The sequence below is a fragment of the Oncorhynchus keta genome, chromosome 11 (genome assembly GCF_023373465.1).
Source record: "Oncorhynchus keta strain PuntledgeMale-10-30-2019 chromosome 11, Oket_V2, whole genome shotgun sequence".
Taxonomy (NCBI): Eukaryota; Metazoa; Chordata; class Actinopteri; order Salmoniformes; family Salmonidae; genus Oncorhynchus; species Oncorhynchus keta.
In genome coordinates, this window is record NC_068431.1 from 29,285,161 (window position 1) to 29,308,745 (window position 23,585).

Sequence of the window (23,585 nt, forward strand, 5' to 3'; positions counted from 1 at the left end):
ACCGTACGTTATTGGAAAACAGGTGTTTTAGTTACAATTGAAGGAATATGCACCATTAGTGACCTATGGGCAACATACCGTACTCAGTAACGTGTGCTGTGTAATAGGCTGAGGTAACGGTCAGTTGTATTGAGAGTGTAGTTTCAAGGGTGTAAAGCTGTGGTGTTTTTAGGACTGCGAAGATGCCAAGTAGACTATTCGGAAACACCTTAGGCCACTTCAGTCAAACCCCTCACATGGCATTACATACATTGCAAATGTTTATACCTTTCAATAACATGCAAAAAAAGACACCACCCAACTTTGTGTTTGTATAAAAGATATTTACTTCAATTATCACACCTAGGGTGCTAGTGAATAATAATAATAATAATAACAATAATACATTGTGAGTTTCATACAGTGATATTGCTTCTCCATATTGTATAGGGACTGTCTTACAGTGCTGGGAACAGACTACATGACTTAAATGACCAAATAAAAAAGGAACCAAACGAGAGAACAAACTGAAATTGGAAAAATATTATTTTTTTCCTGTGAAGGTGGAGTCAACCTTTCATTGCCGATCATGAGGCCTAGAATTGCTTCATAGAAAAATAAATCAGCCGACAGCAACTAACTACACCTCTCTCTGGACTGAAGATGAAGGGGAGAACTGTTTTTGCCAGTGACAGTGACACAAGGACTCTGCTAAAAGTAGTTTCCACCTGAGCTTTGAGAGACCAAATTAGACCAGCTGAGATGGTGGGAGGGTTCCTCACTTCAAAAGCAGTCAGTAAAAAAAGAGAGGACACAAACTAAAAGGAATAAGGAAACTGCCTCCCATAACTGCATAGGAGCTGCTCAACACTCCACACACACGCCATGTCATATGAATGCCAAAATGTTTTGCCCCACGTCAAGCTATAATTCATAAGTGAAGTGTTGGAGGAAAAGTGAATTGCGCTGAAACTCTTCAGTTGGAAGTACCAACTCTTCTTTGAGAATTACACTTTTTTGGTTGAAGGGATTTTTTTTATTTTGTAAGATTATGGTAACTAACTTCAATGTGAAGTTTGGTTTAAAGAAACAAATCACATAACCTTCATAAGAAATTAAATTGCACAAATCAATTTCTATGGAAGCGATATCTATACATCTCCAATAACACTCACATTTGCCAAAACAAGAGCTAAGCAATAAACCTTTCATTCAAGGTACTAAAAGGTCTCCTTAGCAGTGGAAAAAGAATGAAACAATATTTGGTATAAAATCTTGATCTTCTTTCACCCATTTACAAAGCAAAAAGACTAAAACATGTTAGCCTCAATTATCTCAGAAAATCTACAGTGTCTATTGAAACAGGCATTCTCAAGTTCTGTAATTGAACGACATTTGACCAACAACGTGACCTATGTGTAATCAGTATATACACAGAATTGAAAGTCTACTGACACAGCAACTTGACATTACAGTAGATAAACTGATAGTGAGATGGCTGCCTGACCAAACATCAGAAAGTTGGAGACCTCTGGCACTTTGAAGGTTGAGAGTTGGTCAAATTGACACCATCCAACACCTAACTCATACACTCAGACTTCTTTCCATGCTTGATAAAAGTAGTGTCCTAGTTTCAAAATTATCAGCTGAAAAATAGACCTTTAAGGAAGGTTGCTTATAAACCTGGTAGGGTAGTAGTAAAGGGGAGGAGCAAAAAACCATTGGCGAGTAATAGCTAGCTTTGTTCTTAACACAATTAAGCCTTGTTCAGACTGCAGGCCTTAAAACTCAAATCAGTTTTGTTTTTCAAATCTATTTTGGAATACTGACTGTCCAAACAGCAAGTTACAAGTGACCAAATTGGAAATGTGTATTCAGACAGCAGTCATTTGCTGACATGGCTACGCTAGTAATGACGGGCGTGCACTGTGGTGTAGGCTAATTGGTGGCGGTGCTCCTGCTGCCTATCACTCAGAAGTAATGTAGCAGGCTAACCTTTAAGTTGCTTTGAATGTTCAAAATCATTGTGTAAGAACACTTATAAAGCCTCAAAGGATAAGATGATCCAACTTTTAGTCACTTAGCTAGGTAGCTATTTAGCTTTCTAGCACATTCACTAACAATGAACAAGCTATTTTGCAACCACATGTTCTTGTCAAACTGGAACTAGCTAGCAAGCAACAAGATATGCCAAATAACAGTCTTAAAAACCATTTGAGGGCGAATAAATCAGATCTGACTGTTCAGACACAAGTTGCATGGCCAGGAATCATATTTGTGTGAGACTTCAAAGGCGGTTTGAAATGTGGATTGAAATATTTGATTCCATGTACTTTTTGGCTGTTGAGACTGCAGGAAAAAGACCACATTCGAATCGGATATGCAAAATAAATGTGATTTGAGTCAACTTCCAATGTGAACAAGGCTATAGTCAATGAGAATTGGATTATACGACAACATGAAAACAACAATCTTAGACTTAGATATAGCACATGGCCAAACAAAGGTGAACTGGACACAAACAAATTTGATGACTTCAGCAGGGATTTGTCCAGTTATAAATTCATACAGTCAGTTGAGGCCTTGGGAGCATGTCAATGTGAGTATGGAGACATAGAGCTGAACTGAGGGAGGGGACTCCATAGACACTCAGCTTATACGTCCGCCACCACAACATCCTCTCATATGAATAGAAAGAAAACAAGGTAGCAGCAAAGGACTGTGGGTGATGTAGTTCTATCATGCTTCCTTCACTAAAGCTCTAAAAACACAGCTTTCAAAAAACACAATATTGGATGTCACACTAAAGGGAGCAAAATTAGTTGTCCATTTGGAGTTGGCCGACAAAGGCCCAAAACTACTGTAACACAACCAACCGTTAATCGATGTCAACACTTATTATATTGTTTTTCATCGTAACTTATATGCAAACTACCACTGAGTGTTGGATGCAAAATGTCAATCAGCAGTCAATCAGTAATGCATAAAGTAATGTGTGACCACACTTAGATAATCCAAATTCAGATTGAATATGACATTATTAATGCCGCCATTGTTGACCACTATTTTAGTCTCCATTTCGAATGTCACTGGCATCACAACTCTATTAACATGTCGACTTCTGACTCTTCTCACAATCACAAGACTACTGTCCCTGGCTGACTTCTGAGACTTAACACAAGCAAAAAGATGAGCAAAAAATAAATGCATTAATGTTCAAATCAAATCTCATCTTAAAACGGGAAGGCAAATCATTCCAGATTTCATCACACTTTTAGCAAACATCGTCAAAAACCTTTTGTCACTACCAGTGTCTGTTGACATTGAATAAGGAGAATCTAACAAAGCCTAAGGAGTGTATATACTATAAATAAAAGCAAGTATAGATTGGGGCTAGTGATGTGCAATGACATATGGTTCGCTTCAATGAGAATCAAGGCATTGGTCTTCATGTTTACTGGGTTAACGTTTGTCTCACAAATAACATAAGGTTATGAAATAATTGGAGGGTCATAAGAGAAATGTGAATCCATGATACACAAACACCATGAGATTAGCTCTGGCTAATGCTAATACGTATGCAACGATCCTTGAAGTCGATCTTACAGTGTGAGGTTTTCGTAGTCCTGATATGGGGAAAAAAACTAAGCTATGGACACATCAACCCTATAGAGAAAGAACTACCAATACTTTGACAGTAATAGCAAAAAACAAACCCATAGTAATTCTTAACAACTTGCTATAAGGATATATATCTGTACAACTTTATATGACAGTGTATATAATATTGATAGCAATCTACTTTAGTTCTATAGAAAAATATTTGCAAAGGGCAAATTCCTGAAATTCATCCAAAATAATCATATGGTTTCTGCAACAATGTAACAACCAATGTTTTTCTTAACAACAGAAAAAGAACATGAAAACACAGAAGGGAACTGTAGCACAAAGAAACTGAACAAACACATGCAAAATGCCATTTGTATAAACCAGTGTTGCTTTGGGTGCTTCCTCCAGGGTTCCACTGTCAAATCCAGTCCCCTAATTCTTCATGATACTCAGAATCTTACCCGTTCATTCAGAAAGCTACAGACATCTCTGTGTCTACAAATCTAACCAACACTTTAAGAAAACCTTTCCCTGTCAATAACAGAAGTATACACATGAATAGGAGCAGAGAAAAGAGGACCGACCTCTAGTTCTTGGACACCCAGTGCCTACAACATAAACACTGTGTTAACTGCGACTGATAAACATAGCCTGTTCTTTATGTCTATATGAACATGTGCTAGACAATAACTCGGAAAGGTAATCAAGCCTGATTTGGTCCTCTTTCAATTGTATTGTTTATGTATTGGTGTGTGATATCTGTCCTTGTCTATGTTCTGTGCCGTTCTAGTCAGCATGATTTCCATGACTGTGGCCTCAAGGAGAATCGTGTTCTTGAATACTAAGGGTGCAATCTCTTGTTCGAGAAGGAGAGTCTGACAAAGCAATGTCATGTGAACCTAACCTATAGCATGAGGAAAAAGAGGTGTGGTACACGTTAACAAGAAGCAATGACGTTCAGACGGTTTGAAAATAGGGAAAAGTTCAAAACTAATTCCACCACAGAATGACTTCCATTAGCTCAGAGTGCACAACCCCCCTTTAAAAGAGTACGATTAAAAAATAATCCAAAACACATTGATCTATGAATTAATAGGGATAAAATCAAATACAAGTTAATGATCAAAAACCTTTCCCTCTGGGCCAAAGGGCAAAACGACATGCAATGTTCCAAAATGGCTGACAGCAGAACATGATTTGGGGAGAAAAAGTGAGAGAACTCGTGTTCAAATCTTGCATTAGCATCAAATGAGAAATAGAAAAATAAAAACAAATCCACAGAAATGTAACTCCAAGTCCACTGCCTGTCAGCTTTCGCTATTGTGGCCTGTACTAACAGGGTATAGCTGGGAACAGTTGACATCATGATCGCACAACTTGACATGTTAGTAATAATATCAAACTGAAATCCCTCTGGGAGACTCACATACTGTTGATGAAATCCCTCTGGGAGACTCACTTACTGTTGATGAAATCCCTTTCACTAGTGCCTCTACCAGACACTCAAGGCTGCATCATTGTTAATGAGAGCCATACAGACTTTCTGCATATGGACTTTTGATTGTGTACCTCCTACAGATCTGTGGCCTACAAGTCTGTATTGGCATCACCTCTGGAGGAGCCAGCCCAGGTCTGCAGACAGTCACAGAACTGGACCCCTTTTGTTCAACAGCAGTGGAGCGTTTCCAGACAAAACAACTTTGCTACAGACGTCAACAGCTGTGTTGAGGACACAGCATGTGGGAGACAAATCAAAATTATTGCTTGTTTCCATGTGGTGCCTGCACAAGACTTGGAGATCATGAGAATGACGATGGGATGGGGGAGCAAGACTTCAGACTAAGAGACTGGGCCAGCTTACTGCATTCATTTATGAGCAATCCTTAAAACAATATCAACACTTCGGTCACTTTAAGGCAAAGGCACTCCTATGAACTTAAGATAGTCTGGAGGAAAAGACTCGCAGACGGTAAGTGCTAAGCTAAGATGTCTCTTTAATAGTGCTAAAACATCAACTCCTTTTGTGAAAGGTAATGTTTTTGGGTATGATGAATTTAAGCTTTACTTGCAGCCATTAAATGGAACAACAATTATTTTAAACTTGTCGCAGTACTTGTGCTTTTATTCGAAGTTCATTTGAACAATATGACCAGCTGATAGGGACTGCTGTAATTGGCCAGACTGGCAGTGTGGCACTTGAGGGAGTGTAGTTTGGAACCAGCCAGGACGCAGGGCTTCTGAACAGTGTGCTAACTTCACTGCCCTCCAGAGGTGATCTAATCACCACCAGCTTTGCTGTAGGAGGGGCAGCTGAACAGTAGGCATTCAGGACCAACTCTAGAGCCAGGGTAGGACGCAAGGATCAGACAGCCATATATTAAGTCCAATGTATTGTGCTCCAAATGTGCACAATTTGAAAAGTTGACAATAATCTCTTTCTCTGTTGATAATGGGATGTCTTTAAATAGTAAGCTTACTGTAAAGTCAGAATAGGATAGAACATTTTTAACAGCATGCAATTAAACTTTTAAGGTAAATTGTGACAGTTTATTTGCCTTCCGCCCTTTTTAGAGGTTGTTTGTCAGTAGTGCGTGTGCTTTACACACCTGTTTGTGTTATTGTTACGTATACAAATGTAATTTGATACGTTTTTGTTTTAAGGAACTAAACCTATATTTAGCAAATAATAACTGCGGAAATAAACATCTTCTGAATAGTCTGTGTACGTAGTACGAAGAGCTTCACAAACGTTTTAGATGTCAGCAAGTGCATCACAGTTTATAGTTCAATCCAGTTTTCTGATCCCTAGCCTTGTGCAGGGCCACATGTTGGTTAGGTTGTAGAGACAGTAAACCTCCCGGTCCAATAAACAGGAAATGCCAGTCACACTCTCTTGCTAGATCTAAGCCCATATATAGCGATCCTATCAGTACCTCAGTTTATTAATCTCAAATAAAGCTGGAACATTTCAGAAATAAAACGCCAGATTCAGAGGTGATGCCAAAGGACTGCAGTTCTAGACATTCAGATGCTATTGGTTCTCGAACCCCGCCACAACTTCTGTCCTGTGCTGGGTTCAGTGATTCACGGAAAATGTACAAAATAGAATGAGTCAACCTGATTTCAATTATGCTTGCTGAGGTGATCTATCTTCATGGAAAATACATACAAGTTAAAAATAAGAAAAGGAAACTGCAGACACATCACGAAAGCTGAATGCACCATAATGCTATCGATGACATCATCTCTCAATTGAGTTCAAACCATATAAATGACACTGTCAAAACATATTCAAATTTCACTAATATACATGTATGACAACTACATCTCGTACGTATAACCCAATACTGCCGGCAGTCTATCAGTCTAATTTTTTTTAAATTTTTTTTTAACATGACCCCTTATAGTCCCACACGATAATAACAATAATAATAATAATAATAATAATAATAATAATGTAAAACAAAAATCAAATAAGACATTAAAATGTAAAGTACAGCCCCTATAAATAAGTAGAACAAAAAAATGTAACAAAAAAAACTTTGTTGAAGTGATCTACTGTGAGTCGTTAATATATGGCAATAAAGGAGACCTACTGTATTTGTGAGTCTGCTATGCAGTAAGCGATAACTTGGAAAACAGCTTAGAAGAAAGAAAGGGTGGCAGTTGTGCACTCTGTGTGCAGGCATGTACAAATCAAAGACGTATATAAAACACGCACAGAGCCATACACACTTAGGGGTGTGTATGGCAGAGCAGGGCAGCTAGTCCTCTCTAACACCCTTACACCCCTTTCCTACAGTACGTGCATACAACATCACACAAGCACACGTCTACTTGCGTACACGTACGTGTGCTCTCATACACTCAAACACAGAGGGAGAGGCAGTGGGCGGGCAGGCACTGTGAGCTTGTGGCATAGGAGGAACGGGAGAGGCGGGAGAAGGTTGTGATCGGTGTGTGCGAAGGGGTTTCTACTGTTCTACCATGTCTGGGAGAGGGAGGATGGGTTGAGGGTTGAGTATAAAATGAATGTCTTTGTTTCTTCCATTGACCCGTGTCAAGTGATCTTAACCTCTGAGATATATTCACGAGGCAAGCCAAGAGTTTCAGCTGAAGATAAGAGGACTTGTTGAGACCAGTGGAGAATGGAGATGCTACATAACAGTCCTGAATTGATCATAAAACTGTTCATATAAGGAAGAGAGCGCATTAAGACTGGTGTAAGAATCAAGCTCGACTTTGAAACAGAGACGACCAAATTGGATGGGGGATGTCACATCAACAGTACTTTGGATAGAACTTTTGGTATTGGTTATTAAATAAGTAAAAATGTACCTTGAAATATCTCTACTAAGTACGGGTACATTTTGCTTCTTGACCTCTGAGCAAACCAACATGACAGCCTGTGGAGCATATTTCTCAGAGGGGTTTAAAGGAGGGACGTATGACAGGTCGACCATGACTAGATCAGCCCTGTAGCTCGTCGGTATGGGAATACACAAGCAGAGGAGAGTCAATCTCTTCCACCGACTCAGCGCACCACATGCAACAGGAACGGGGGTTTCTTGTCTTTCTTTTTCTGTCTTTTGTTTTGACAATGTACATATATACATACAACCATAGGTAAAGAGTTGAGAGTAAAATAGCCTGAACCTTGGAATATACAGTAAAGTGAGCTGTGCATCTCCTGGCTTTTTCACCCAATGAAACGCAAGCCTCCCCGTCCTAGGGCCAGCCTGGTAAGTACAGTGGCCATCGGCTCCACTGCCCGCCCCGGTTCTGAGGTCTCAATAGTGTGGTTTTTGTGGTTAAAAAGCAGGTTCGTAACTTTTTGTTTTAAAAAATATCTAGACGGAAATATTTCTCTCTCCATTAACTTGTATACATTTCATTATTTTTTGTTTGTTTGTTTTCTTAATTCTCAAACCTGATTTTGGCCTAAAATTGAGTGTATTAAGCAAACGCTCCCGGTGCCACCAAAATGGCATCCCCGAAAGTCAGTTAAAGCTATGAAAGAAATGTGCACTACTTATCAAAAAGTTTCTAGATCACTCAAGAGAAAGAACACTAAAAGTCAGCTACCACAAAATGTTTTCAGATTTTTCCTTACATAACTGTTGCATTTTATGTTGTACGTTGAACAAATGTGAATTAAAGTGAATCTTTTTTCATCATTCCTTTCATCAGCCCTCTTCACTTATCATTTTATCCTTCCCAAGTATTTAGGAATCGAAACTAGCATTGTTTAGAGTCGACCGACTGTGCAATCTCTTAGTGGCAACCAAATTGCTAAATACTTTTTTTCTTTCTCAGAGGAGAAAAATAATTATATAAAAATGTTGATTCCTTTCTCAATGGAGTCCATATCATATTAAGAGTTCCAAAGCCATTACATGGCAACTTTTGGGGCACAGAGAAGAAGGTTGCTTGGGAAAGGATCACTTCATGGTCCTTCTCTCCTGCAGACAGAAATGTTTTAAATGCTTGGCTTTCCATTTGACGACCCTTACAGATACCAAACAGCTGCAATGGAGTTATTAGGAGGAACCTCTTAGAAAACAGAGAAAAGATTGTAACATTTAGTCTGTTAGATGTTGTGAGAATTCACTGAGCGAAAAAGGTTAGAAAAACTTTGAGGTGGCGAATAAATCTCTCAAAGGGAAACACACACACACACACACACACAAATAAAACACAGAATTTTTTCTTGTGACACTTTCGTCCTGTGGAGTGAAGCTCCTTTGTGAGTAGCGCAAGTTTTTTGTTTCTTTCGCACATTTGGCCGGTGGAGTTGGGGCCCTTTGACCAGCAGGGCTGTTAAGTGCTTTATCTACAAAGAAAATCAGGTTGTTGCTGTCGTTTCGCTTCTCAAAAAAATCTCTAAACCCTCTTTGATATGAAAACTCGTAACAGACACCAGTTCTTCTCTGGCAGTACTGCTCCAGGCTTGGCCTTGGGACTGTGCAGTTAGGGCTCTAGAAAAATAGGAACTTTCCCCGGTAGCGTGAGCAGGGGGGACCATATTAGAACTCCCACTCATGGGGCTCGTCTTTACTTGCGGCCTTCTCCAGACGGTGGATGATATTATTGAGGTTGGCGGCTTTCTTCTTGCGCAGGCTGTTGTCGCGGGGGTTGCGGGCAGCGGCGGTAGCAGCCACGGACACAGAGGAAACATGGCTGATCTCGGGGAAGCTGAACAGGCTGTCTAGGGCACCGCCCTTGTGGTGGCCGCTGGTACCTGCGGCGGTGCTGCCGGTGGCCAAGGTGGTTCCCTCGTCCCTGTGGTCGGACCCCCACTCGCCCTCCGAGGCTGGGTGGTGCTCGTGGCCGGGGCGAGTGCCCTCCACCGTGCCATCCGACTCGGTGCCGTCGCAGCTTTCGCCCTCGCTGGCCTTGCCCGCTCTGGTGGACGGGGAGACACCCTCACCGCCCTCACCTCGCTGGATTTCCTCAATGAACAGCTCCCGTCGGATACGAGACCTGGAGGTTTGAGAGAGAGAACCCCAACAACCCTCAGTCAGACACAGACACACAGCTGGGAGTCTCTCACGTCAACATAGAAAAAAGCAAGAGTGACAAAAAAATATTTGGCCCCAGGTCTGCATCCATTTCCAGAATTCTCCCCGTTCCTCTCCACCCACCTATAGTTGTGGAACCAGTTGATGACAGTGCTGGTCTTGAGGTTGAGCTGTGACGCCAGCTCCTCGATGGTCTTGGGTGAGGGGTAGGGCTTCTGCTGATAGGCCCTCTTCAGGGCCTCCTTCTCCTCGGGGGCCAGCACCACACGAGCCTTCTTCAGGTGCTGCTGGGGGGGCTGTTGCTGGTGCAGGTGGTGGCTGAGGCCGTGCTGGGGGCTGCCTCCCTGGCTGAAGTCTCCCCCTGACAAGCCTCCACTGTCCGCAGTCTGGCTCTCGCTCACCGAGCTGTGGCGCCGCTTCATGTAGGCTGGCGGGGAGAGGAGAGACGGGAGGGGAAAGGGTTAAAAGTGTGTGATCCCTCTATGAAGAGATGGAAGGGTTAACTAAATCATGAGGATGCCATGTAGACTTGCCTGACAGGGCTGCACACAGGCCTGACAAATGAAAAGATGTTATTTTTAATTCTGCTTTAAATTCATACAAGCAACATGACACTGAAATTTTATCTGTCCACAGCAATTGAAATATAACAGCATTCCATTTCAACATACAACACATGTGGATGTGATCTTTTAGGCTCACAGGCAGATGCCATAGCTAAATAAACTAATACAAGACACACAAAAATCAAATGCATATATTACCACCAGGGGGCAGTATCACCACACAAATACTCAGGAGACGCTAATTCACTCACAAGACAACATGGGTGGTAAGGTTACCATAGAACCTGCACCTCTAACAACCCATATTTTACATGGCATGTGTGACACGGAAGTCACACAAGTCACATTATAGACCAAAAATAGAAACATGTTTTATTATATGGGTCATTCTTGAATTATGTGGCATTTAAAAAAAAAAAATATGTGGCATTTGTATGGAGGACCAAACCTGCTATAATTACAATTAAATTAATAAATAAATACACATAAATAAATGAATAAATGTTTCTTTACATACAGTCAGGTCCATAATTATTGGCACCCTTGAAAAATGATGAGGAAAAAATATATAAATAATACAAATTCTGATCTATACTGTATGCTTCAATGTTTAAATTAAAAAATATATATATTTTATATAAATACAATTTTTCAGAGAAAGAGATTTTGTTTAAAAACAAAATAAATATAGGGGTAAAAATGATTGGCATCCCTGTTTTCAATACTTTTTTCCTAAACTGTTTTATGAGACTGGAGAACACTTTGGGAAGGATATTGGACCATTTATTTCTCTGTAGAGAATCTTTCCAGATCTAATGGACTGCCCTCTTCAATTCAAACCACAAGTTTTCAATGGGGTTCAAGTCTGGAAACTGAGATGGCCATTGCAAAATGTTGATTTTGTGGTAAACTAACAATTTTTTTGTGGATTTTGATTAGTGCTTGGGGTTATTGTCTTGAGGAAGACCCACTTGTAGCCAAGTGTCAGCCTCCTTGCAAAGGCAAGCAGGTTTTTGGCTAAAATGTCCTGGTACTTAGTCAAGTTCATGATGACGTTGACCTTAACAAGGGCCCCTGGACCAGTGTAAGCAAATTAGCCCCATAACATCAAAGATCCACCACCATATTTTACTGTAGGTTAGGGCTGGGAGATATATCAAAAGGTATGTTTGTGCGCAATATTCCAAATACCTGTATCGCAATGTCTTTTTAAACATTTTTTATGACCGTTTATGTCTGCTTGTTCTCATGTCGTCTTTTTGGTTTCGTGTCCTTCGCTCCTTCTGTGCTATATGCACCTTCCTGTTTACTCCAGAGAACTGTATATAATGACAAGATGCACGTCTCCGCCCTAACAATGGGAGATGTTGTTCCAAAGGCAGGCAGGCAGGGGAAAAGCTTAGGTCCAAAATAAGCCCATAGAAACGCATTGGGATTATTTTGGACAGTTTTTAGGGCTTCGCCTCTTCCTCTATGGTTTACACACACACACACACACACACACACACACACACACACACACACACACACACACACACACACACACACACACACACACACACACACACACACACACACACACACACACACACACACACACACACACACACACACACACACACACACACACACGAGGGTTTGGTCCAACAGAATGGGTCATATAGACACAAGAAACAGATTGAGATGTTATTTTACTGTAATAGAGGAGACGTTAACCTTTCTAATGATACCCTTTTTATGTCTCAACTCCTCAAATTGTGCCCAGAGCAGACGCTATTAAAACAGGAGTATCAATAAACATTGATTCTGGAAAATTAATGCTAAGTTTGTTGAGCGCAGCATACCGCTAGGAGCATTTTAGCCAAAGACTGTTATACTAGCTGTTTAGGTCTGTGTTTTATAAATGTGCAATCATCATAAAACACAATTACATAAGGAATTGGCAACTCGCTCTCGTTCTGAAAAATAAGGTAGAACCACTTGATTTCAACATCTGAACAAAGTGGACAGGCTAACATACTGTTTAAACAGTTGAGATGGATAGAAGGGTGTGTTCATAACAGTTCAACTGTTCTGCCTTGTTCGCTAGCAAATAGATCCAAGTTGGCTAAACGTGAAATATAAAGATTAGCTGGCTACTCACTAGCATGTGTGCTTGTGTGTGAGAGATGATTTATGAGACCTGTGTTCATTTTCTATCATGCCTTCTACAAGTAGTTAGTCATTATTAGGTTCGGGTTCATGGTTTGGGTTCAATTAAAAAAAAAGAGGGCATTTTCATAGACATACTTGAAAGACAGATCAGTGATTGCAAAAAGAGCAGGTTAAACTATTTTGATAATATACTTAAATTATTAGTGGGTCTGGTGGATCTGGTGGAAGGCTTGTATTTGGCCTACGTATAATTTCACAAGACCTGAATTCATTACATTATTGCTGACCATTTGAAATGCAGTGTATATGACCTTTAATTCTAAAACAAAGCTTACTTAGAGAAAACGTTTTTATTTTTATCAATATATCATCATACACAACAATTTGACAAAAAAAAATATTTTTAGGCCATACCGCCCAGCACTACCACATATGCTTCTGTTTTTCCAACGCCAAACCCACCACTGGTGTGCGTGGCCAAAGAGTTATATTTTCATGTCATCTGACATTAGCACCACCTGGAGTTTGATAAAAGGCATTGGCATCATGAACTTTACTAAGTACCAGGACATTATAACCAAAACCCTGGTTGCATCTGAAGAAATAAAATAAATGTATAAAATAAATGAAAGTGAGATTAATTACTTAAATAATGATTGATCTATTTATGTGTATTTATTTATATTTTTGTATGTGCATTTATTTATTAATGTGTGCATTTATTAATGAATGAATGAATTCATTTAATTATGTTTGGTCCTCCATACATTTTAGAAAAAATGTACACGATTTTCTGAGGTAGAGGCCACAAACGCTCAAATCATCATTACTTTAAAAATAATTGACTAAAGTGAATATTATTAATCATTTTTCTCACAATGTTATTTCGCTTCATTTACATTGAGTAACACCAAGTGACACTGGATGTAGACACACCACACTATCAATCGAATCCTCAAATATGACATACTAAAAGGTTGTGATTAGTTTATCATTTTATTTCATATAGACCCCTCCCCCGATAACAGTTTGCCCTTTGAGAGAATGCTCAAGGTTCTTGTATATCCTATATCCTGATTTTCAAGGCAGTAACACTAATTAAATAAAACTGAGGGACACCCATTATACTAGTAATTTTTAAAATTTAAAATGGTCTTTATTTTTATTGTATTAAATATTTATTTATTTATAAATATTTATTTATACAATGTATTAAATGTATACATTATTTATACAATGTATTAAATACTTTTGTTCACTTTCTAGCCTTCAAGATAATAGATATCTTTAAATCCCCAAAACCTGTCAGTACATCTCTGGCTTGTACCAGTAGTGATGTGTAACGCGCTTTAAACAACACATAAACAACGTTTTGCAGTATAAAGGACTTGCATTATGTTTTTATCATTAAAAAACAGTTCAATATAAACACAATTGTGTAACTATTTGTAATTTTCATGTGTTGTTTATGTGTTTTTCATGGTTGCAAAGGCAAGGAATGCAAATGCCACCACAATTCAAGAAAGACCCATATGACCCACAATTCACCACAATTCAAGAAAGACCCATATGTCTTCATATATATATAGCATAGACAGTCCCGTTTTTGGTGGCCTGTCCCCGGGTGGATCTGTCCAAGGAAATGACCCCATGTTTAACTGTGCGTTAAAAACAGACCGCAAAGTGAAATAATATTTTACATGGCAAGAAAGACCGGGGCAGCAGAGCCTAGCAGTTGACGTCTCAATCGTGTTGTGCTTGTTTTGGCCAACAGAGGGGGCTGCTCGCTATAGCAGCTTCATTCACTCTTCTTCTTCTACTAACTACTTGCTTGCGCTAGTTTTAGAGAAAACTGCAGTGCAAAACTCAGCCAGAAGCTAGCAAGTGTCAAGTGAATCCACAGCATCACCACAAACATATTTTCAAGCCAGGTAAGTTACAATCGTTTGAGATACTAGCTAGTGATGTTATAATCTCACAATTTATTGTATAGATAGATGACCTGCTCTATAAGGTTATGCTAGCTAAAGTTAGCTATGTAGACTAAGTTAGCTAGCTACTGTCATGGTAGCTAGGTTAAAAAAAATTCACATGTAAACGTGCAGTGGATGGGCTATTTGGAAAATATGACTTTGTATTAAATGAATGCAAAATGAATTATGATATTTATTTGTAGATTACAATTCTAATAGTTTGGCATTATAATAAGTAGTGTGAAAATATATTGACATTTTCATGGATAACATTAGAATAATGTTTTCTGTTAGAGAGTGGAGAGGAGGAAGACTGGATAGGAAGCGTGAAGGAGATAGGAGGAAAGTAAAGATATGATTACAGAGCCTGCCAATTTATTATTCCAAACAATGTTGAGATAAAATACAAAAATGAGGCAAGCAATAGGTATCTGTCAAGTATTTGATCTAATAGTGTACTATTTATTATTAAAGATTGGAGAGGAAGGAGAAGAGTGAGAAGGAAAAATGAAGAGGAAAGTGTAGAAGAGTGAGGAAGACGAGTGAAGAAAAGAGGAGAAAGATTGGAGGAGAAGAAAAAGTTAAGAGACTAAGAAGAGTGACGAAGAGCCGAGTGGAAACGGAAATGCGATTTTAATGACAACATGAGAGAATTTCCATTTATACGCTCAGGTCAAGACGATTGAATGGTTCACGGCACCCTTTGTAATTCCTCTTTTTCAATTGGCAGCGGGGGAAGAACGGCAGTGTTAGAACATCAACAGACAAAAAAAGCATAAAGCCTCTCTGATTGCCTGTGTAGGTATGGCCTCTGTCACCACATTCTTCAAGAAGGTAGAGCCTTCCCAAGAAGAATATGATTTAGCTGTGCAGGAGGGTGTCTTTGCATACCACACTATGCAACACAATCATAGTTACAGATCTATGGACTGCACAGCACAACTGACACAGAAGCTTTATGAGCCAAAGCTTACATGTCCTAGGACAAAATGTGACACCATAGTGAGTAATGTGTTAGCACCATGGGTAACTACTTTGGTAACACAGGACCTAGACCAGGTTGAATTTGCGTCCCTGTCCATTCATGCGTCCAATCATGGACATGTAAAGCTGCTGCCAATAGTAGTCAGATATTGTAAGATATAATGACAGCATCTGTGGAAACAAAACTGCTTGATTTTGTTGAATTGAAAGGAGAAACAGCAGAGGAAATTGCAGCTGAGGTCCTGGGGGTCATCCCAAAATTTTACCTGGAAAACAAAAGTTGTGGCATTTTCTACCGACAACACAAATACCAACTTTGGAGGACTGAATAGGCTGGGGAGGGTCAATGTCCATACCAAAGTTAAAAATGCTCTGCAGCGGGAGGTGATTGGCTTAGGTTTTCCTGCCCACATCATTAATAACAAGGCCAGAACAGCCTTGGATATGATTCCCCTTGATGTTGAGTAGCTGTTTACAAAGATATTTGGATATTTTCACCGTCGGAGTAGAAAGACTGAAGAGCTTTTGTGAGTTTGTTGGCCAGGAGTATCATAACATTTCAGGACACAGCAATGTTCGCTGGCTGTCCATGCTCCCTGCTCTAGAAAGAGTGCTGAAAATGTGCCATTGAAATTCTTTTTTCTTTCACCTTCAAATGCTCTGTTGTCCTGCGAACAATGTTCGAAGATCCACTGACTGAACTTTGGCTGGCCTTTGTCCATGGAAACCTGACTGTATTCAGTGACACGATCAAGATGCTTGAAGGCCAGGACCGCTGTGCTGTGGAGTCAGCTGCAATTCTGTGAAACGTTGAGGCAAAATTGACTGCAAGACGTGATGACAACTTCATTCCAGTTTTGGTCAGAGGACTTCTGAGAGAGCTAGAGGAAAATAGAGCAATGTCTAAAGAGAGCTTTCTCAAAACATCCCAATCATTCTTTACTACGGCTGTGAACTACTTGAAAGAATGGGGAAAGCACACAGATAACCTAAAAGATTTCCATTGCATTTTTAAAATAGACAAGCACAGCGTGAAGAGATCCAGAAGGCAGCAGCCACACTGCAGGAAAAATTCCCCAATGTGACCATCAATGAGGATGCATTGTTTGACGAGGTTACTGGCCTGCAAGAGTTCCTAAAGGGGGGATCGCTTGAAGAATGGAAAACATCTGAGACAGCGCTTTGTCAGAGATGGAGCACAGTGGTTATCCACTTCAAAGAGAATGACATCCCACACACTAACCTGGCTAGATTAGCTTCTGCACCAGTCGAGAGAGTGTTCTCCCAAATGAAGGATATATGGACATCAGCAAGAAATAGGTTCACTGTTCCTACCATTAATGCTTATTGTGAAGACAAACTTCAACCTCCCCTGCCAGGAGTTCATGGCCAACGACAGAGCAATCCTGAAGAAAATACATTCTTATGAAGAAATATACAGATTAGGTTGGTATGCAGTGGATTTGAGTCCCTGGCGGCGTAGTGTGTTACTGATGGTAGGCTTTGTTACTTTGGTCCCAGCTCTCTGCAGGTCATTTCAAGGTCCTGGAGTGGCCTAGCCAGTCTCCAGATCTCAACCCCATAGAAAATCTTTGGAGGCAGTTGAAAGTCCATGTTGCCCAGCAACAGCCCCAAAACATCACTGCTCTAGGGGAGATCTGCATGGAGGAATGGGCCAAAATACCAGCAACAGTCTGTGGAAACCTTGTGAAGACTTACAGAAAACGTTTGACCTCTGTTATTGCCAACAAAGGGTATATAACAGTGTTGAGTATTGAGATAAACTTTTGTTATTGGCCAAATACTTATTTTCCACCATCATTTGCAAATAAATAAATTAAAAATCCTACAATGTTATTTTCTGGAATTTTTTCTCATTTTGTCTGTCATAGTTGAAGTGTCTTGTCTGTAATGTCTGTAATATAGTTCTCTATCCCAGTGTGCCTATTAGACTAAATACATAAAACCGGAATTGTCCCCCTTATTTATTTCATAGATAATGACATTAGATATTTTAATGATATATGGACCGCCAAAATCACACGGAGAGACGCCATCAACGGCCTCAAAATTTGCACAAAAGTACCTGCGCTAAACAGTTATGTCAGCTTACAAACATTAGAGTTGTAGCTTGTACACCCGAGCAGTTTATAAAGAATTTAGCTAGTTCCATTTGACTACATAACAGTATTCTCTCTTGAAATCGGGGTTCCTCGAGTTTCCCAGCCGTAGCCTGCCTAGGCTATATGCCAATGGTCAAAAATCAACACAGGTAGGCTGCAATTGTTTTCAAATATGCAGCCTATCTGACTGATAAACCTTAGCTTACAGCCCAACACATTTTAAACTACATATTTAGTCTACTTAGCATATGGAAAATCAAAACAATTCCTCTTTTCTACAAATTAACCAATAAATTTATCTGCTTATTTTACCAACATTGATCCGCGTAAACTTGAGAAATTTACACACTATGACACCATTGATGCTCACAGCCCGTCAGCTTTCTCCTGTTCCCTCCTGTGCTTTCTACTTCAAGCGTGTACACGTGCACGTGCGTAAAAACAACCACACTTTTCATTTGATTTGGTCTTGAGGCAGGGAAAATAACTTCCAGGCCCTAACGTTAGCTGGCTGATGATGAGGCTCCCAGAGGTTAGCCTCCATGCTACGCTAACCCACACATACCCCTGCAGGCTGGGCATTGACTCATAAGTAGCCTAGCGTCGGCCCCAGCCCAAAAGAAGGACCAGTAATGATGATACCCTGGGAGAAGTGTTAAATAGGCCTAATCACTCCAAGAATGTTCACTTAGCTTACAGAGAGTGGGAAGTGGGTGGAAGGGGAGAAAAGAGGGCTCTGATGAGTGCATTGGACTTTGAATAAGTGTACCCCGGAGAGATTGGGGCCTGTCATGTCTGATGAGAGCGTTGACGTCTCACACCCAGATCGATCTCGACAGCATTGAGAAACACATACCCCCCCACCCCCCGCTCTTCCGACACACACACACACACATCTCATCCCCCTTTTCTTTTTAACCAGGAGCTCTGGGCATAGGCTGTTTGACACGGCAGCCCAGAGACACATCTGGGCTATTAGAGGAGGAAAAAGAGCAATCACCATTTCTCTTCCTCTCTCTTGTTGGCTAGATTGCTCTCTTGCTCCATCTCGTTTTACAGTATACTTTACTTCCGTTTACGAGGGTAGCATGGCGGCCTTGAGGATATGGCACAATCCTGGGGGACGACTGATGTTGGTGGGTAAAAATATGGCCTATGGAGGTAGCTATCCAGTAGCTAGATCAGTGTACAAAGACTGTTCTTTCTGTCCTAGTATCTAAGTTACAAGGACAGGACATAGGACACACTAATGCCCAACTCCAAATCCTATCCAAGGAAAACGAGGCACAAATTCTGCCTAAACTGTCAGAGCACAAGGCGGGGCAAATGGCACACTGTCGTAAGGGCTAGGTTAGGGGGTGATTTAGAACTGGTTACAGAGTTGAGGTAGGGCGGGAGGTAAAGAACACAAAAAATAGAGAGGGGAGGAAAGAGGGATTACCTTTCTTCTCCATGCGTTTCATGTCCATGAGTTTCTCCACATTGCGTGGATCCTGAAGCCAGAGCTGCATGCGGACGAAGGGCTCACGTCCCTTCAGACTGAGCTTGTGCCAGGGCTTGGGCCTCGCCAGCAGGTCAGACACTGAGCCCTGGGTCAGACCCAAGATGGTCTCCCCAAACAGACGCTGACCTTGGGAGAGAAGAGGGGTTATATCCACACTGAGAGAGGGATAGAGAAGGTAGTCACTAGAAGGCCAGTAGAATCAGGAATACATTGTATGATTGACATGTTAGGTTAGGTTAATATGAATCAATTGTACGATTGACATGTTAGGTTAGGTTAATATGAATCAATTGTACGATTGACATGTTAGGTTAGGTTAATATGAATCAAGGTTACACATTTGTTTACGAAAAACTAAAACTGTAAACCAGCTGAAGCATGGATAGAGCAATATTCAGAAGAAAAAAAGTGTCAAACTTAAACAGTACCTGAAAATCTATTTTAAAAGGATTAGAATTAGGGCATGTACTACTGTCAACATTTAAAAGCCTTTTTTTCACTCTGCTTGCTGTTGGAATAAACTTGAATTCCTTGCATGAACACGCATCAACGCTACACATTCTTTAAGTTTCCGAGGTACGGGGGAGGGCGGCATTGAAAACTTGCCATCAGAAGTTGGCAGCATTTTGTCTGCTGCAACTGTGGCTGACTTCACTCAGAGAATAAACAGTTTAAATAGTCTTTGACTGGCGTTTGAGCGCCTGAGTTGTTTTAAAGGCATAAAAAAAGGTCTGGATTCACATAAATAAATAAAAAACAAGCACCAAGGTCTCCCTCTCTGTTCGCAGCATAAACATTCACCACAGCAGAATCCCAGGTTCTTGAAAGGCTTCAAAGCTTGCGAGCTCTCACGCAGAGCGCTGCGGAGCTCTATTTCCCCCCACTATATCCCAGGGGACCCCTCAAACATGCCTTTGGCAGCAAGGGGGGGGGGTTGTGTTGCTCTACCCTGTGCTTCTCACACTGTTTTTTATGCAGGTGAGCTGAATGTCGGGCGGCTGAACAAACGCAGGCAGGCAGCGTTGCGGATAGAGAGAGAGAGAGAGGCTGAGATGTGAAGCGCTACTGAAAGGCGCTGGGATTTGGGGAGCAGTTCCTCTAAAGAGAAGAGAAGTGGATGAGTAGACAGCATGGGGCTGGGAGACAGAACAGGTGACGCCAGTCCCGCTGAGAGAATCTCTTGGGTGAGATGGAAGGGCTGCTTTACAGTTTCCTCCTCTCACTGACTCCTACAGAGCTTTGTTTGTGCGCTGAACACACATTCTCTCTCACTTATATTACACATGGAAATGTTACAAATACGCACACAGCTCCAACTGCATTCTTATCGCATTCAATTGGATGCCGTGATGCACACAGCAGCCCTGTGCATCTCAGTCTATGTATTAAAGTAAAGTAAAGTACAAGGGTGAACTTGTTCATCTATTCTAAATAACCCATGAGGGTCTAAATCATATCACACAATTCCATTGTCATAAATCACAGCACCTTAGAAAAGACATACTGTGGACCACCACATAATAGAATGTACCATTGAAAATTATTAGATGTAGGTGCAATCAGCAGGGGTAAACATATTCATTGAGAGGCACCCTTTGTGCCCATATTTCCTAAACTGTGTGAAACAAAATAACATTGAGTCCTGTAAGAAATCTGATTTGGCCGTGTGCGTCATCTGTGTCAGTGTGAATCTAACTTCATTTTTCGTTGCCTTACTGATATTAAGGATAGTGGCTAGTTGTTTTGGTGAACATGGGAGTATTTGGTCCAATCTCAGTGTAGTTTGCCTAATATTGTCCCAATATGCCTGGGCTATATCAGGTAGAAGACAGACGAGGCTAGTAGGCTAAACATATTACTATTTGTATTACCTTTAGTTATCCAGGAGAGCTAGTGAAAACACATTGTATTTTATAACAACCTAGCCAAGAGGGTGCAGTGCTACAGTAAGGCTACTGTAGCTGACCGACATGGAAGTGATTTGGCCCGATCTCTGTGAGTTTGGCTGAAGGGAGCTGCTAAACGACACCATCCATCACTGGTCCTGGCCACCTCACAGTAGAGGGGGGGAGTGAGCTGCAGCCAGGTCTAGGGAACAGTGATGGGAGGGAGGGAGACAATTCTCTGTGGGGCTAATTGAGCAGTCAGAGCGTGATGCGGAGAGCAGTCCTATGACAACCAGGCTTTGTCCCAATACTCTAAAATGGCTTGTGTTCCTCATCTCCTTTCCTAAGGAATTAAGGCCAGCCATAGGTGAAAGGACTGGATAAGTCTCCACTATGCTGCTTGAGCCCGTTTCTCTGGTAATGTATCAACCAAACTGTAACTATTAAAGCTAGAATCCTTAGTTGAAACAATACCAAAGCCTGCCTCTGTTTTGGTGAAAGCTGAGGGATGGGCCTGGAGAAATGTAACCATTCTCAAATTCCTAGCAGAGGTATAGAAGCAAGGACTGGCCATCCAATAAATCAAAAGTATAGTTTGAACCATGTTTGAAGGCTATACAGGGTTTGTATATATTTACATCGTTTACAAACATTGGAGTAAACATTTTTGTTTGTAGTAACTAAAGATTCTACCTTTAACCATAATCAACAGATACGTGACTCATTAAATCCAACTGGCTCAGAGGCTAACCAGGAAAAACTTAGGCTTAAAGCTGGGCCACATCCCAATTGTGCCGCTACTCTGGCTGTGATAGTAGCTAGCTCCATCTTTAGGTCTTCCCAGGACAGTGTGTAAACTATGCTCTCTGTTCCTTTGTTGTGTGAGTTGATAGCTGGGCTGGTTAATATTAGCTGAGGGGATGGCTAATGAGCAAGCTGGCCAGCTTGTGGAACATGGAAACTGGCTAAATCTTGCTGCCTTGGCAGCACTGTGTGACGCTGGTGGGGTAAAGAGCATATCCCCGTTCTGGAGCGGAGCTAATGTGTACAATGATGACACGCTCCGAACCCGGCGCATCATTAATCGTTTGAAGTGTTGCAACTCTCAGCCAGGGCTTTTTAGAAATAATTGGAACAAATTATTATCAGTGAGGAAAGAATGCTTGTTGTGAGATTGTGCTGTTTGGTGGACACTGATTGTAGCTTTGGACCAATGTGCAATCCCTCCTCAACCCTCTACTGCCAGTGTGTGGTCACTGGTGACTGCCCTGGTACAAAATGGCTCATGGCATCACTCAGGTGCTACATGTCTCATTAGTAGTGGATGAGGTTTGTTGTAGCCGAGGTTGTACACTTCAGGGAGAATAAGGGATACATTGATTTGGGTTTGTCTTCATTGTGCTGGTCAAAGCAAAAAGACAGAGTTGTAGAAGTGACTGCTGAAAGAAAGAGTGGCATATTCCACCACTCCAACTCACCGAGGTTGTTATCGGTCAGCACTTCCTTGACCTTCTTGGTGATGACGTAGGTGTCCAGCTCCGGGGACATGGCCACCATCTCCTGGATGCTGAGACCTGAGTGACCGGGTACGGGCAGCGGCGTGCCGGGCTGGGACTCAGAGGGCTCGCTGGGCTCCCTGAGGGGGAACTGGGACAACCCTCCTCCACCCCCACATCCCTCTCCTCCCACCTGCTCCCCCAAGCTCTTCACTGACTCCTCGGCTGAGCTGAGGGGTGACTCCGGTGCTGGGCTGCAGCTGGCTGAGGTCTTTGGGGTGTTCTCTGTGGAAACGGGAGAGAGAGAACCAAGGGTCAGAGACAAAATATGTGATGGACCAGCCACTGCACAGACATGGTTAAAGGTGAGATGGCAACACGACCACTGTAGGACAGTCACATGATCAAAACATGTCAAGCTGTGCAGATTTCCTTGTAATTGATTGAATTTGGACCTAAATGTATTCTCTGATTACAAGTAACCCTTTCAAAAGAGCCCTGTTACTGCATTTCCACCAACTCTAGCCCCCATACTGCATTAGCCCCCACGCTGTCTATATCAGCTAGTCTCTAGCTAACTATATGGGCTACAGGTACTCCGCTCCAATGCTCCATCTACCAGGCAGTCATTCCAGCATGCACACACAGAGAGAATGATTGGCGCTAAAGTGTCACTGTGATTCTGTCATCCCCACCAGCACCCCCTCCCACCCTCTACCCAATGGCTGTGTGATGGCCCATTGCACGGCCAAAAAATTATCCTCCTGAGACAGCAGTCTGTCATAGATGA

General features: G+C 41.4%; 1 protein-coding gene across 5 annotated transcripts in view; it reads right to left on the reverse strand.

Moving 5' to 3' along the window:
• Positions 1-302: 302 nt before the first annotated feature.
• Positions 303-23,585, reverse strand: part of LOC118390688 (homeobox protein cut-like 1) — a 215,447-nt gene continuing 192,164 nt past the window's right edge. For all 5 annotated transcript variants that reach the window (XM_052529852.1, XM_052529850.1, XM_052529851.1 and 2 more), the window contains 4 exons: positions 22,778-23,080; positions 19,351-19,539; positions 10,233-10,536; positions 303-10,071 (listed from right to left, as the gene is read on the reverse strand). In XM_052529852.1, coding sequence (XP_052385812.1) covers positions 9,615-10,071; positions 10,233-10,536; positions 19,351-19,539; positions 22,778-23,080 — 1,253 coding nt within the window. In that variant the 3' untranslated portion in view covers positions 303-9,614. The remainder of the gene's footprint in view (positions 10,072-10,232; positions 10,537-19,350; positions 19,540-22,777; positions 23,081-23,585) is intronic.